At 36.5% G+C, this 16,599-nt stretch overlaps 3 protein-coding genes and 1 long non-coding RNA gene across 5 annotated transcripts in view; 2 read left to right on the plus strand and 2 right to left on the minus strand.

Moving 5' to 3' along the window:
- Positions 1 to 1,384: 1,384 nt before the first annotated feature.
- LOC124294959 overlaps positions 1,385 to 16,599 on the minus strand; it is a 30,435-nt gene continuing 15,220 nt past the window's right edge. Inside the window, exon 3 of the long non-coding RNA XR_006904865.1 lies at positions 1,385 to 1,538. This is a non-coding gene — a long non-coding RNA (uncharacterized LOC124294959). The remainder of the gene's footprint in view (positions 1,539 to 16,599) is intronic.
- LOC107224561 (DNA repair protein complementing XP-C cells homolog) lies at positions 2,046 to 7,999 on the plus strand. Of its 2 annotated transcripts, XM_015664661.2 has the most exons (5): positions 2,411 to 4,379; positions 4,458 to 4,663; positions 4,753 to 5,014; positions 5,130 to 5,298; positions 5,414 to 7,999. In XM_015664661.2, exons 1-5 carry the CDS (start codon positions 2,646 to 2,648, stop codon positions 5,797 to 5,799), a joined length of 2,757 nt encoding a protein of 918 aa, XP_015520147.2. In that variant the 5' UTR covers positions 2,411 to 2,645; the 3' UTR covers positions 5,800 to 7,999. The 2 variants fall into 2 exon arrangements, with proteins under 2 accessions (XP_046598672.1, XP_015520147.2); XM_046742716.1 differs by lacking the exon at positions 5,414 to 7,999 and having other exon boundaries at positions 2,046 to 4,379; positions 5,137 to 5,275.
- LOC107224558 (lysoplasmalogenase-like protein TMEM86A) lies at positions 6,777 to 12,263 on the minus strand. The gene is made up of 6 exons (XM_015664658.2): positions 12,058 to 12,263; positions 10,078 to 10,241; positions 9,793 to 9,986; positions 9,439 to 9,554; positions 9,169 to 9,279; positions 6,777 to 9,071 (listed from the first exon to the last, which is right to left on the minus strand). The coding sequence occupies exons 1-6, from the start codon at positions 12,076 to 12,078 to the stop codon at positions 8,976 to 8,978; spliced, it is 702 nt and encodes a 233-aa protein (XP_015520144.1). The 5' UTR covers positions 12,079 to 12,263; the 3' UTR covers positions 6,777 to 8,975.
- Positions 13,006 to 16,081, plus strand: LOC107224562 (guanine nucleotide-binding protein subunit alpha homolog). The gene is made up of 4 exons (XM_015664662.2): positions 13,006 to 13,853; positions 14,000 to 14,050; positions 14,144 to 14,361; positions 14,490 to 16,081. Exons 1-4 carry the CDS (start codon positions 13,371 to 13,373, stop codon positions 14,848 to 14,850), a joined length of 1,113 nt encoding a protein of 370 aa, XP_015520148.1. The 5' UTR covers positions 13,006 to 13,370; the 3' UTR covers positions 14,851 to 16,081.

Here is a 16,599-nt window from a genome sequence, read left to right on the forward strand (position 1 = left end):
TACTTCGTTCCAAGCACGGTTGAGTTGGTTTTTTTTTTTTATTCATCCCGGTTTCCAGTCCACACAGGATGTTTGTTGTTAATATTAAGACGGTTAAATAATCATGATTCCGGATGACTCGGTTATAACATTGTTATATTCTACTGAAACAATTAGATAATGCAAAATGTAATTAGTAATTGTGAAAACACAATATTGTTATTGGATTGCACAAACGCACCGTTATGTAACGTTTTAATCGACGAAATAAAGAAATTTTTAATTACCTGAAAGTTGGGGGATATAAAAATCCATTTACATACACCCCTACATATATACGCACATGCCTACGCACACGTGTATTGTATAAAATATAAGCACCGTTCGCAGAAACGTATTTCAATTCTGATTGTGAGCCGCATTGCCGGCCTGAAAGCAAACACGAGCAACAAGAGGTGAAATAAAAGCTCGCAACGGAACAGCGCTACCTGAATGATATTCCCACCAATGCAGATGCATCTGTATATGCCAATAATGTTCGTTAATCAACGGATGCAGTCAATCAAACGACCGTGGCATCGCGCACAGTGTGAGGATAAATTTTTAAACGTGTCGCATGAAAAATCGCTGGGAGTCAATTTTACCATCGAAATATTCTCTGACATAATCGTCTAATGAAAATCAAATTACACAAATGTCTACTAATAATTGCTTGTGCATGAAAAAACTAATAATCAATCAACGATTAAGTTACGCATGCCTTGCATTGTACATATTCTATGTATTATTATGTATAAATTACGCTGAAAAGTGATTCACGGTTAAGTAGGTACATACCGTTACGGAACAGCATTGCGATATTAAAAGAAGCAAGAACACCTACACAGAGCCTCGACCACCCACTCGGTGGTGTAAATTCGCCCTGCAGTTGTACTTACAAAAGTAAGCGGCAAGGTCCACATAACATTAGATGATTGTAAGTTTCTAATTTAATTAAGCAGACGGAGGGGCCGTGCGCTCGACTATAATCAGTTTAGCTGCAGGAGGCAATAGGAGGGTGAGCTGAGGATGGCTGAGGGTGCCGGGGGGTGGTTGGGCGGTGTTCGGGGTGGGGGGTGGGGGGGCGTCGCGACGTCTATTCTCAGGGCCTCGCGACGCCCGAAGCATCTCTGCAGCGTTTCAGCTGGCACAGCCGTTCCCAGATTGGCTTCCGTTCTTCTGGAGCTCAGTCAAGCCTCGCCTACACAAGGATATTATGCTCCTTCGATACCTCGGAAATAAGTCCTCGATCCCTATTACTCCTGCAGATCTATCACTGTTTAATCCCGGTAATGCGTGTTGCAAACTGTGAGGCATTTCCTTGTTGGAACCGCGTCTCCCAAACACCGCGGATGTGTAGCTATATGTATTATGCAAAGTAGCATCAGCGTAGAGTCATACTGCGGTACAGGTGTAACTAATCCATCAATGCCCTGCCACTTTCGCGTATACGTCACCGGCTCATCTGAGGGTTCCACACAAATAACTATCATCATCTCGTATGGAGTCCAGTATAGTATCTGTAAAGTCGAAATTTATAATGCATTAAGCGCGGTGGAATTGTTCAATATATTATTTAGAGCACTTTAACTTTCAGTAATCCGTGGCAAATTAACAGCTAATTCAAAGTTCAAAACATGAGCTTGAAATAATTAAAGTGTTAGAATGATTCTTTCTCCCCCCTGCACAATGAAATCTTTCCAATATACGGAATCACTTATGCACCCGATCAGTTATATTTTTTAATTGATATATACTAAAAAATGTTTTGCTATAATTGCAGGATAAACGCAGACAGATTTATGATTAGAAATCGTGTTGAAAAGAAATATCGATTTCATATTGCATTCGTTGAAATCGATTAATTGTGTGTGATTTTGGCCGAGCTTTAATTATTCCGTGTATTATAAAACAATGAATAAAAACGGGAAAATTCATGCATATTTATCTGAAACTAATAAATTCGGAATCTAAAATGCCCATTTCACACTCATGATGCATGATAGAAAATTACGAACGATATCTGTAACGCGTTTCATCCAACACAAAATTCATGATAACACCACGTGGAGCCGTGATGCTGTATTATCAACATCATACCAGTAGTGATACCTGTTAAAACACGTGTAAACTAAACTTTTCGCTTGCTCGCCAAGCAACAGTCGCTCAATTTCTCATGTCGTCGTCGGTAAGAAACCTGCTCCACCACCGATCACCCGTATACCAGATCAGTGTTATCCACAACAATACAACAAGGTTGTTATTGGTTAGATGTTGAAACGTGATTAGTAGAGAGAAAGTGAGAGAGAGAGAGAGACGAAAATTTCTCAGGGTCAAACCGGTCTCATCAGAGTTTTTCGGAGAAACGCTAACCAGTTTAGGCTGATTATAATTCAACGTTCCAGCAGTTTTACAAGTTGCGAACCCAGCGAATATCCCTTCCCCGTACTGTGATGTATAATATTATGCAATCACTTTTATACCTGGAGAACCTTTGACATTTTTGCGCGCGCGCGCGCGAACAAACGACGAGCGTATTATGGCGGTCACGTGGACTGTGAGTGTCGGGTTTCGAGGTTAGTCTTTGTTTGAAATTCGTTATTAAGGGTGTTGCTGAAGTGAGAAAGATGAACGCTGATGAATCTGACAGCGAGAGCTCGGACAGTAGTAACGAGTTTATGGTAGCCCCGGATAAGCTGAAGTCAATATCACCGTTTTTCACAAAACCTACTCGAAAAACAGCGAGCGTACCAAAGAAGCTCGAAAGTTCGGAGGAGTCGGATTTTGATTACGAAAATGAATCCCACGATAACAATGATGACCTCATGGCTCAGGTCCTCAAGAACCTTGAGGCGACGAAGAAAAGTCAAGCGATTCAATCTGATCAGAGCAGCGCGGAAAAACCTGAAAATACCAAACCAGTGAAAAAAGAACTCACCAACGAAATAGCTGATCTTCTACTCTTGGGAGAAACTGGAGCGACAGCTTCAACTGCGGAGCAAGATCAGGACGAGCCGGACGAAGAAGGACCAGCTGAAGACTCCGCTCCGTCTAACTACAGCATTCCAAAAGAAGGGGTAAAAATAACCCTGGTCGATTCGAAACTGATTTTCAATCAGAGGAAGAAGAAGAAACAGGAAACGCTTGAAGATTTGTTGAAAAAGAAGTTGAATCAACAGCTTAGGTCCAATCAAGTATTGATACACAAAGTAGGACTCCTCTGTTGGATGGCGCACGGTTTTTACGTAAACAAGCAAATTAACAATCCGATATTACTTGCAGCTGCACTAAAATTGGCACCAAAAAACTGCTACCCAAAAGGCAGGGTTGATCTGTCTTATCTTGAAAAAATCACCAAATGGTTTCAAGGTGTGTTTACGTTTCCTACGGGCAAGCCAGAGTCCGGCATTACGACGCTGAATTTATTGAGGAGACTCAAAGACAAAGAGATCCACAATTATCAAGAACTCGTATTACTCTACGTAGCAACGCTAAGAGCCTTGGGGCTGACCTGTCGCTTGGTTATATCCCTGCAACCCCCGGCTCTTAAAGTAACAAAAGAGCAGCTCATCGCCCCAGAGTCTTCCAAAGTGAAAGATACAAAGGTAAAAAAGGAACCGAAAAAAGAAACGGCCACCAGAAGCCCAAAAATATCACAAGAAACGAAAATTCCTGGACAAGAAACGGAAAAAGGAAATATATCAGCCAGGCTTCGCAAAGCCACTGAGGCCAGGAGAAGGGCAGCTGAAATTCTAAAAAGAAAAAAAAGTACGAATTCAGATTCTGCGGAGGATGTTAAACCACCAGCTAAAAAATTGAGATCAAGAACGGTGGCTGCCGCGATTCCCGTTGACAAGAAGGGCAAAAGGAACTCTGATAAAGTGAAAAACGACAAAGAGGTGACTGAAAAAGGTGGAAGAAGTTTAAGGTCGCGGGCAAAAACAGCTGTCAAGCATTGGCCAAAAGATGAGGATACGGATGACGATGATGATGATGATGATGAATACAAAATGGATGATGATAAGGAGGAGAATGAGGATGGCGAGGAGGATACGGATGATGAACCATTTGAAAAAACTCACAGGTCAAAGCACAAAGCATCAGCTTCCAAGCAGCGTTCTCGCAGTCAGAATAAAAACACTGTATCTAAAATTAAAAAACAGTCAAATACAGGTTCAAGGAGAAGCTCAACCGCCAGGAAGCTGATATCGTCTGATGAAGATGATGAAGAGAATAATGAGAAGCCAAAGAAAGTGAAAAACACAAGGGATATGTGGGCAGAAGTTTACGTTGAATGCGAGGAAAATTGGATAAGCGTCAGCGTACCGGATGCAAAAATTCATTGCATTGCCGAGCTATACGTAAATATCATTCTCTTGGTCTGATAAATGATGAATCTGCAAATAGGTAACAGTAAGACACCGCTTTGATACTTGTAGAAAAATGCTACGGATCCAGTGCTGTACGTCATGGCCTTGAATTCTGAGGGTCGAATCAAGGATGTAACACGCCGATATTGTCCCCACTGGCTGACCGTGACCCGCAAACAACGGATCGATGAAAAGTGGTGGCTGGAAGCTCACACTCCTTGGAAAGAACCTGAAACAGCCTTAACAAAAGCAGAGGATGAGATGCTCAAGCAAAAGTAATGAACTGTATCTGTTTTTTGATATGTATGATACTTATCTGATTAATGTTCCATAGAAATAAATGAAAAATCATTGTTTCTTACAGGGAACTGGAACAACCCCTACCAAAGACAGTTTCGGAGTGCAAAGGTCATCCTCTGTACGTTCTGCCCAGACATCTTCTCAAATTTGAAGCCTTTTACCCGCCGGATGTCGTTCCACTTGGCTACGTTCGTGGCGAGCCTATATACTCTCGTCATTGTGTTCACACATTGCGCTCCCGCGAAACGTGGATCAAAAGCGCTAGGGTAGTGAAACCAGGAGAGAATTGCTACAAAGTTGTTAAAGCAAGACCAAAATATGATAAGGTACATCATGTTCAGTTATTACAATTGCGCTATCTTATTGATTGCAATTTGCATAATCATGCCTACACATCCCGATGGATTTCTTGTACAATGACCACACGGTGTTGATGGAAAGCTTTCAGGTGCCAGGCTGAAGGATGAGTCTCTGGAAGTATTTGGAAAATGGCAGACAGATCCGTACGTTCCACCAGAAGCCAAGGATGGCATTGTGCCTCGGAATGAATACGGAAATGTGGATTTATTCAAACAGTGTATGTTGCCTAAAGGAACTGTTCACATTCAGCGTGAGTAATCTATTAATATAGAACAACATCCGTATTGTATGTCATTGGCTACTGTTGGTATAAAAATAATACCTGTACAGGAATAACGTCAGATGTGTATTTTTTTTCTATCCAGTTCCAGCACTGAACCGCATTGCAAGAAAGTTGGACATTGATTGTGCTCCAGCTGTGGTGGGCTTCAATTTCGGAGGACATGGGGCGCTGCCTGCTTTTGATGGATTTATTGTTTGTGAAGAGTTTGAAGATGTTTTACGGGAGGCTTGGGAAGTGGAACAAGCAGAGGCAGATAAGCGTGCCAGAGAGAAATACGAGAAGAGGGTTTACGGAAATTGGAGGAAGTTGATTAAAGCTGTTTTCATCAGAGAACGACTAACAGCTAAATATGATTTTAATGCTGACGAAGAAAAAGAAAAATCCAGCACATCCAATAAGCAAACGAACAAACGGGTAAAACAAACCAAAGTTGGTGGGAAAAAAACAAAGGTTGACAAAAAAAAATAGATCATAAGTAAACGTGTCAGCTCGTTGATCGTTGCGGCACTTTTCAAAGATTACGAGAAAAATTCAATTATTTTCCTCCACACCTTTACCGCCAAAGTATTTTTAAAAGTCACAAATTACTTTTCCGTACTTCGGCATTCTATATTGTTAAATTCTATAAATTAAACTTTAAAAACTTTAAAAGTTCGATATTGTGGCCCTTATATGTTTTGATCTTTCTATTTTTTTACCCTCACCTTGTCATAGTCTGTAAATATCATTAAAAATGGTCTTTTTTTTTTACCTCAACGTCTTCTATAACTCATAGTTTGTAAAACACAGTTATCAAGTATGTATAGAAATAGCTGGGTATTGAAGAACCATGCGCCACGAATGTTTTCTTGTTCTTTTCACCAATGTGGTTTGAAGATACACCGCAAGCATCAATCACTATTGAATGCCAATTATTCGAGTGCTGCCTGTTCCAGTTATGTAGTTATATAAGCACAATAATATCAACTGGTATTCTTCTGATTTGTTTTTAGCTTGAATTTCAAACAGATTTTACAATATAACGGCTATATCTTTCTTAGAATTATGCTCAACACTTTCATTCTAAGACAATTATGCGAAATTAAGTAATATTTTGTCCGTTGTACAATCTTTCCTGAATTCATCATTGATACAGTTGACATGCTGTGTGCATGTACTTGGTATTAAACAAATAAATACATGTAATTCACTAACACCTCATATATTTCTCATATTACCACGTCTCCATAAAAATTACCCAACGACAAGAATAGCTTTAAAAAACCGCTCTTGCCTCATTACTAAGTAGTATATTTATAACTTTAACACGTATTGTGACACATGGTAATTCAGAAAACAAATGTCATTTTTGGGCTGAAAATAATGCAGGCACGGTGGAAATTTTTCCACGTGAATAGAAATGATGTTTTAAATAAATACCGTAATAGAAATGGAAAACATCAGACTAAAGAGTGTACATTTTATTACACTTATATATTCGGTCTAGAATAGTTAATAACAATTATTCATATTTCCCTATACAAATACACATACTTACACATTCTATATTTAATTAATATAATAACGAGACTAACTGCAATACGTCATCAATCGTTTACACAGCCTAATAAACTTGTAAGTAGTAAAATATCATCTAATCGAGTAACGCTTGCGAATCGCGTTCATGTATCACATAAAGTAAATTGTTTAATACAGCACGTTTTTGAAGCCAGTAACAACCCAAATACCATCAATTCTTACTAGCATAATTTAACCGTCGACACTGATTGTGTGTATTGTTATTAATGCTTGATATAAAGACTTATTGAATTATTTCACAGCTATTTCGAATAACTGACAGTTCTGAAAGCATAAATGTTTTATTAACATACTCGGAATTCGGATTCCGAATAAATATTTCAATGAGCTTTCACGCTTCTTGACTCTAATCATGAATTTATGAATTTCAAGTTTAAACTACATTGTCAAACTGTTTGATAATCTATGTATATGCACAGTACTGAGCATGCATTGAACAAGTACGCGTTTCTATTTTAGGGAGACCAAATCGACTATTTCTTTCAATATTTTCTCATATAATAATAATTTCGAGTTTGAATATTGAGTTGATGTATAGTAAAATTTATGTGTTAAATTTTATATAACATATTAAGTTTAGAGATCTATATTACTAGAGATAGAAAAATATTTTAGTGACAAGTTTGAGATTCTGGCTAACAAACAGCTCATTTAATACATTCTAAGTAGAATCCGCTTTTGGTAAATTATCTTATTCAATAGAAAATGGAATAACCGTCAGAGTTCCAATCATGAAAGTTGCCTTGTCCTCTAATTGCTTATGAAGAACAATATTTATGGTTTACTTTTTTAAATTGAAACATAACTTTATACTGTAATGAGTTCTATCCCATCTACATCAAAGTAACACAATAGTTTATCTAATACAATAGCCGCTCGATTTAATCATATGTATTTCATAAATCAAAGCAACAAGGATATATTTGATCCAAACAAAGCTTCCAATCCTTACTAAGGTGACACCATCGCGAAATTTGACTCGTTTGTAGTAAAATCGTAAGACAGTGTAATATCGATCAATGATAAGTAGAACTTACTCCAACAGTCTTGTAGAGCTGGAGGTAAAAAAAAAAAAAAGAAACGTAACATAGATTTGTTTTGGAATACCCTAATACATGTGCCGAAATATCACCATTTAGGTAAAATTGTCGAGTTCCATATTGAAGGCATCACTAGATCCGATAACTGAACGCTACTCCGAACACCTCAACTTATGATCCATGCGGCCACTTAAATGCTATATCATTTCGACCCTGAACAGTTCATTATCAGTCTTAGTACACCATTTGCTTGTAAAATCATAAAGTAACATGATTGCATATTTATATGACGGGTAGCAAACGGTTTAAGGTTGTTCAATTGAATTGAACCACTGCGACGTTACATAAGCCACCTCTAGTACCACGAACATTACATGAGCCACGACCAGTAATGTGTTTGATTGAAATGCCTTCGGTTTCACAATTCATTAATAAGAAGTAATTTAAATAATTTTACATCAGCTAAGAAGCTTAAACCACAGTCGTAAATTTCCAATTGGAAAAGATAAATAAATACCAACGAAAAGAAATGTTTCAGTTATCTCAGAATTACGTTTCTACCATATATCACAGAGCTGGCGCTTGGAAACAGAATATTCCCACCTATATCTCTTTGTTGACTAATAATTTCATTGATACATAACAACGAAAACTCATGCCTATTCTTTGTTACACTTTTAACTCAAACAACGGTATTCGCAAAATTACATAGCTTCGTACGAAATACGAACCACCCAGTATACTAATTTCCTAATACAGAATTTCAAGTTGTAAAGTTAAATTGACCTAAATACGACCAGCAAACAAGACTCGTATTTAACCTAATCCTAAAAACGTGCTAAACTAATTATACTGTTGATATCCATATCCCGTAATTATAATGCACCTCCTAGATTCCAGAATACGAAATTCCCTTGTTACCCTCTATTCGTTTCTAGATCACGAATATAATTGATTTCCTGCCATTGTAAGAATCAGTCAACACTTCAACGACTGTAGCAACTAATATATTACCCAAGAAAAACCTCACCGCTGCTTATGCGGTTTAATATTGTCTCTTGAATCCACAGCGCTCAAAGCTATTCCAAGCTGAGCTGCGTAATAGGTAATCATTATAAATACCTGAAACATATATGCTTGTATGTACATATTTCTGTTGATACGAACCGTGCAAACTTGAGAGTTACGTAACAGCAACCATTTCCTTATTTTTTGGTACCTGAGCATACGATATAGGACTGTGAAAGTAGTGGAAACCAATCAAAGCATCTGATATAACGAAGCATATACCACCGGCACAACTACACATTTTTGACCAGGTCCATAATTCCTGTTGATGAAACAAAAGGACAACATCCTTGTTATAAAGGCATGGAAGAGCCTATTAATGTTGGAACTACGTTGAATATAAAGCGTTGAAAACGTACAGCTAATTAGCAAACACTCTAATGATGTCAGTGTTAATACAGTTAATGCAGAATCAATTTACCTCAAAAAATTGCACCCTTGCTATAGCTCGCCATGCCATTGTTGTTAAAAGTATTATATACAACGGAACCCCAATCATCAAGACACCATTTAGACCAGGCATCAAAAGAAAAATAGCTGTAATTATAAACTTTGGTAAAAATGTTGGATCACACTTTGTTTTACAAATTGGAAATTGAAAGTCGGCAATGTCTTTTATATGGATCGATCAATTATGCCAGTGGGTAACATATTCTGTTGAGATGAGAAAATATTTGAAATATAATATCAGCAAAGTTTTTGTGCATTAAGCACTTCATTTAAAGTCAGACTATGAGTAATAGGAAATTCATAATCTCACAACTGATATACTTACCAACTGCACATAGGGCATATAATATTGCTCCTAACACTCCATTCAATGGAACGAAGCCAAAGGCTTTAATATAAATGACTTGAGCAATAGCAAACATTCCCATTCCTGGAACAAAGCAGGCTGGCCATACCAGCAGGGCATCACCTATACAGCTGAATAAAAGGCCAGTCACTATCCGACGAGGAAATGCATATCTGATCAGCGAGAAAGAATGAAAAGTTATTCAACGTTTCACAGTTGCAAAAATGACATATTTTTTGCATTTTACTGCTGTATCAAACTCACTCTTCAGACAAGTTAATTCCATGGAGAAGAATAAAAACGATAAGACTGATGATCGGCAAACATTTAAAACAGGCAGTTAGCAGGGAGGGCTGCTCTGCTAATAGAACAAAGTAGACAGATACACTTTTGAAAAATGGTACTAATTTCGGACCAACACTTTTTATCTGAAACAAATGTAAAAATGTTTGTTTAACGAATTCGCCTATTTCTACACTATAGTCTTGATTTTCGTTTTTTACGATTTTCTCGAAATATACTGCATATCAGATAATTGGCAAATATATTAAATAAGGGTAAAATTTTCCGACAAACTGATTGCTATTTACTTTGTAGAATTATGTTCACATTGCGAAAAATACGCTGATTTTGAAGAAAAAAAATCAATTTCTTAAACAATAAATAGAAAATTAATTAATATTATTTAAATGTAACTTTGCAATGATCTTGAGTATATTAGTATTTTAAATTCGCGATGGCATATAAGTTGTTTGACAATTATAGATACATCATAATGGTCAGAACCGTTGTTTAGAAATTTCTGAATTGGCTGAAATTGAAGGGAATACTAATTTCAATTTGCAAACTCGACTAGTGCGGTTATTCTAACAATAAGCTTGCGAAATAGCTATTTTTCCCCGATGTTTCGTTACGCTGATGTTACTTATAACTGCAACGTCGTTATAAACGCGGATGATCGCGCACGTGATATTCAAGAGCGCGCGAAAGCATAAATCAAATTAGTATTAATATTCTCTAAGTCAAAGATGTGTGTTAATTCGGTATATTTTCATCCAAAGATGTGCGCAATATTATCCGAGAGCTGAAATTTTTTGAAATTCACAACAACAACCGCGTGAAATTTCACAACGTTTTACGCCAATTACTTTTGTAAACAAATTAATCGTCGCGTGCACGTACAATGTGCGATTATAATTACCGTGAATTTTCACGTGCAAATATTGAGTCTATGTATAAATTTACGCAATAACTAAACATTAAAATTGATGTATTAATTTTGTGATTCAGACATTAATTAATATATGAATTACGTGAGGTGCAGGGTTCGATTATATAGGATAGGCATCAGTGTACTATTTCGGCAAATGTAATACCGGGGGAAAATGGAGACGAAAAATTTGGAGATATACTTCCTACACGTGCCAATGTTATTTTTGGATAAGTATACAATACTATATTGTATACATAAACGCATACGCGGATATGGTTACGTGTGGTTTTTGAACAAAGAAAATTAATTTTTATACCCAGTTAATCGGAATATTTACTGCGATCGCGAAGTTATCATCGCCAATTAAAAATGTTGTATCATATCGTTCGTCTGTTATTATCTCGTGTTTTTCTTCGAATAACGTGAAAACGATTGTGTACATATAGATATACACAATGCGGAACTTTTGGCGAAGCCATCGAACAGCCATAATATATATCACACATACCTGTATATAGGTATATATAATACCGTTATACTCTATTGATGTAATTATTTTTTAATCTGCAGGTCGTATAAAGTAGATCGTGTCGCATATTCTGCGCCAATTACAAATGTGCGTATATACCTGTAATATTAACTTCTTTGTTCGCGCAGTGCAAGCGAGATAAGCTTGCAACATAACATCGAGTGCACTTATGCATGTATAATTCAGAGTAACTGACAATAAGTTAATGAAATATTTACGAACTTGATTATTGAATGCGTAAATCACAACGGCATAGATGATATTTCGACTTTTGGTTTAAAATATTAATATTAACAAAAATTCATTGCCTTCGAATTTCAATCAGTTTACGAACGTTTAAATATAAAAATCGAAGCACAACACATAATTAATGTTTGTGCGGATCTCGCGCACACTTAAAATCGCTTAAAAAACGTCAAATGTTGACGTTAAGAAGAACTGGATGCCGTTCCGGTAAATATATTTACGAAAAAAATAAAGAAAAAAAATTAATAACGCTCACCACTTGTGCGGTCGATGTCATTTTGCAGCGATTCGTTTGCTTTTATTATTCCATCAATCCGTAGGTATTTTTTCAATCAATCTTTTGGCAGGATTTTCTCTTTGTGTCAACAAGAAGTCAAACGACCACCGTCCGCCGCACAGGAGACAACTGGCTGCACTGTCGTGTTGTAAAGCGGTACATTATGTATTTGTTATCGTTTCGACAAACTCGCGCTGCGTTTATAACGAACGTCAAGGTTCGTTCGATCGCAACGCACGGGGGGTAACCCGACGGTACCTGATTGGTCTCAGGCTTAAAGCTCGATCGAGGCCTCAATCTCCAGGCTCAACTCGTAAAATTCATTGTCTTTTCAGTTTTCATTCGCAGTCGTTATCGAGAATTCAACGTTATTGAAATTAGGCACGAGCTGAGCTTCGATTTTTCCACACGCTATCCGAAGCACCTTCGTCTTGTCGGATATTACTTCTCATTTTGCTAAAAAATTTCATATTACACACAAGGCGTACGTATCAGACCGATCACTGTGATTCGTACCTTACCGACCGAACAGGCATTTCTCGTTTGCGCATGTGTTATAGCTACGTCAAGGGTGTGTTCATACCCAGCATTGTATATTTACACAACACACCGACGACCGGTTTATCCTACCTATAGTTCATTACTCACAAACGTATCTATCCCTGGAGCCCGAGTTTTATAAAGCGGTACTATAATGATTTAACAGAGAATTGGTGTGACATGTGACTGAACGCTGAGTAGAGAATGTGTACGTGACCTAAGAATGTTGGCCAGGAAAAATAGTGTCAAGTTTCCCGCAGCTCGCATTATGGAAATTTCCAATTTGTACCTAAGTGTCGTTTCATTGCGTACGTGAATACCAAGTTTTGTTTTTCTTGTTTTTTTTTTTTAATATCACGCTATCTACTTCAGGGCAGCTATATCGTGTGATAACAATCAACACCGACCTGCAATACTCAAATAATAGAAACGGATCGACGTTCAAAGAATGAATATCTCTACGGTTCGGTATAATGACGTTAATCACAATTGACTATTTAACCATGTTTCCATTACAAAGAGTAAGCTCTGACTGTAAAGAATCAATATTCCGAGCGCGTACTCTCGGAAAGTCTTAACGATATTCTTTTGTCTTAAACGTTCGCATTAAGCCTGCCTCTAAAGTCCGTCGGTGTAATTTCGATGTAAAGTTGGGTGCCTGTCCTAACCAAAGCGTAGAGGTTAGGTTATGTGCAAGTGTTACCTGATTTTTTTTTCACTTCGCTTTTGGATAACAAGTTCAAATTCACAACATGGCGGGAAGTTTGACCTGGTCGTCGGGTTGTTGTCTCCGCTTTAAATTTAGTCCCGAAGAAATAGAACAACGATACAAGAGTCAAGAGATCGACCGAATGCTCGAGAAGGATCGGCAGATTCTGCGTCGTCAAGTGAAACTGCTCTTACTTGGTGCCGGAGAGAGTGGAAAATCAACGTTTCTTAAGCAAATGAGAATCATTCATGGAGTTAAATTTGAGCCGGAGGTGATCAAGGAATATCGGCACATAATTTACCAAAATATTATCAAAGGTATGAAAGTACTCGTCGACGCCAGGGATAAGCTCCAAATTCCATGGCAAGATCCTAAGAACGATGACGTCGGCTACCAGCTACTCAAAATTGAAAACACAATCATATTCGACACGAGATTGTTCCTTCGCTATGTACCGAATCTTCGAAGTCTATGGAGTGATGCTGCGATAAGAAAAGCATTCGATAGGCGACGAGAATTTCAACTGGTAAAGATCATTAATTTCAAATTGAATTTAAACCGATATAAATTCTTCTCACGACTGTCAAACGAAAGTATCAGGCCTATATGTCGAAATCTGTGAATGATAGTGTTCCAACTCGATAGTTGTTTAATAATGTCTTTTATTTTCAGAGTGACTCGGTTCAATATTTCTTGGATAGTTTGGATAGAATTGCCCGAATGGTAAGTCTACAGTTATGATTATAATTGAACTTAATTTTTTTAAAGTCGTTTTGTCGTTTAGGGTGATTACAAGTGATGTAATTTTAATTACAGGAATATATGCCCACACACCAGGACATTTTGCACTGCAGAAAAGCGACCAAAGGAATTTCTGAATTTTTAATTCAGATAAACAATATTCCGTTTCTATTTGTCGATGTCGGCGGACAGAGATCTCAGAGGCAGAAGTGGTACCAGTGTTTCCAGTGTGTCACTTCTATACTTTTTCTAGTGTCTTCCTCAGAGTTTGATCAAGTCTTATTGGAAGACAGGTGAGCAATGACGATTTCAATTTGATAAATTTCGGTGAAGCGCAATGCTTGGTAAAAATGCGGCCCGAGTTCAGCGTCAATTTTTGCTTTGTCATGTTAATGCATGCTTCACTTTTTAATTTTTACAGACGAACCAACAGACTGGAAGAATCAAAGAATATATTTGACACGATAGTCAACAATGTAATTTTCGGCGAGGTATCGATTATTCTGTTCCTGAACAAAACAGATTTACTTGCTAAAAAAGTCAAGTCCAACGATACGGATCTGCGGCAGTATTTTCCAAGTTTTAAGGGTGACCCACATTCCATTCATGATGTTCAAAATTTCATACTAGACATGTTCACATCTGTCAAACGGGACCCAAAGAAGCCTATTTTTCATCACTTCACTACAGCAGTGGATACAGAAAATATTAAAGTTGTCTTCAACGCGGTAAAAGACACAATACTCATTCGAAATTTGGAATCACTAATGTTGCAAAATTGAATGCATATTTCATTTAGTGAGATACTGATAAAAAGTTATATAAAAATGTATCCGCCACAGTTTGAATCGTATTCAACAATCTGAAAGGACAACGGACTTTTACATTCCAATGACACTATTTAAGTTCAATATTCAAAACTATTAAGATAATGTAAACGATGAAGTATTTGTAAATATTGCTTCAGTCAATGCACAAGCATGTATGTAACTTCATGTTGTAAGTTGCGGACCTTTTTTATTGTACTAACACAGGATGAAACTAAAGAAAATTTACATTGCATCGAAACCTGTTCAAGTGATATACATATTCAAACGTATGTACATCACATTAGCATTATTTGTCTATCAAAGAGCCCTTATATACTGTAGCTATTAGATTATTATGACATATGTAAATATTTTGTCATGCTTAAAGTTACATAAATATGCTCAGTATACTCACATACCTTATACGCGCGTGTATTGATATATTTGTAAATAAGATTACCCATGAACATGCCATATGCAATTATCGGAATTTGAGAGCGTTATCAAAACAAATTATGCACAGCCAAAGTACCATAATATCGATCGATTTAATTAGGATATATCACGGTATTTGGAAACTGAATACTATTCTTTACCCGCTGCAATCACTGTCCATCTCCATCGTATTTAATAATAATAACTATTACGAGAAATTGAGGAAAGTTAAATGATTAATATCAGATTGTTTACAGTCGAATAGGATTGCAAGAGCTATAACGGTATTTATATTATCTAGAAATAATTTGTTTATTACTTGGGAGATGCGGTTGAAAAACATTTGTCTATTGACAACATGTAATAGATTAGCGAGCTGGTGCAGACAGACCAACTTTTAAAAATCAAAGTAGTACTTTACATTGTCTTGTTTGCGGAATTTTTTATACATATGTTGGCATGAAAATTTTTTTCACACACATGTGAAGACTTCACCTTTGACTGGAGCTCGTAAATAGTTTAACTTTTAACTTATCCATACATGTATTTTTGTATTAATTATTTTAAGATTTATGAGATCTACCAAAATTGATCAAATTCTTTAATTATAGAGCGATTAAACCGAATTGAAAAATTTCCAAACAGCATACCTTGTAGTACTAGAGTGTGCTTTTTAATATTGTTATATTGAGTAAATTTTTTGATACTAATATTTGCAAATGATATTTTATGTACATTTTAATGTATTCGAACTGAATAATCTATGTATATAAATATATTGTGCCTTATATATGTTAGATTATATATATACATATATGTATGAATATACATGTATATGTATGTATATAAATAAAGGTATTTCACATGTTAAATAAAATTCAACAGACTGTGTCTTTGTAAAAAAAAAAAAATTAATAAAAAATATTCAAAGTACAGATTGAGTATCAAATTTTAATTACGATTGCCAAAGTTCTGTAACATATAATTACTCTGTCATTGATAATATTTGATAAATTTAAATGAATAAAAAACATCTATCAAAGAAGCTGTTTGAATTATAGAATTAATTCATTCTCAAGATATTCCTTCAAATTGATCTATCGTATCCCTTGCAATAAACATTCAAATTTTTAACATCACAACGAGAACTGCAATAAGTTTTATAAAAATGTGTGATGAAAAGAAAAGTTTGAAATTGAGATTAAAACGTGTAATTTAGTCGGTATTTGTCATCACCGGAATTTCAATCACGTCGGTGAGTGGAAGGTGGGTAGTAATAACGTGTAC

The sequence above is a fragment of the Neodiprion lecontei genome, chromosome 6, assembly GCF_021901455.1.
Source record: "Neodiprion lecontei isolate iyNeoLeco1 chromosome 6, iyNeoLeco1.1, whole genome shotgun sequence".
Classification (NCBI taxonomy): Eukaryota; Metazoa; Arthropoda; class Insecta; order Hymenoptera; family Diprionidae; genus Neodiprion; species Neodiprion lecontei.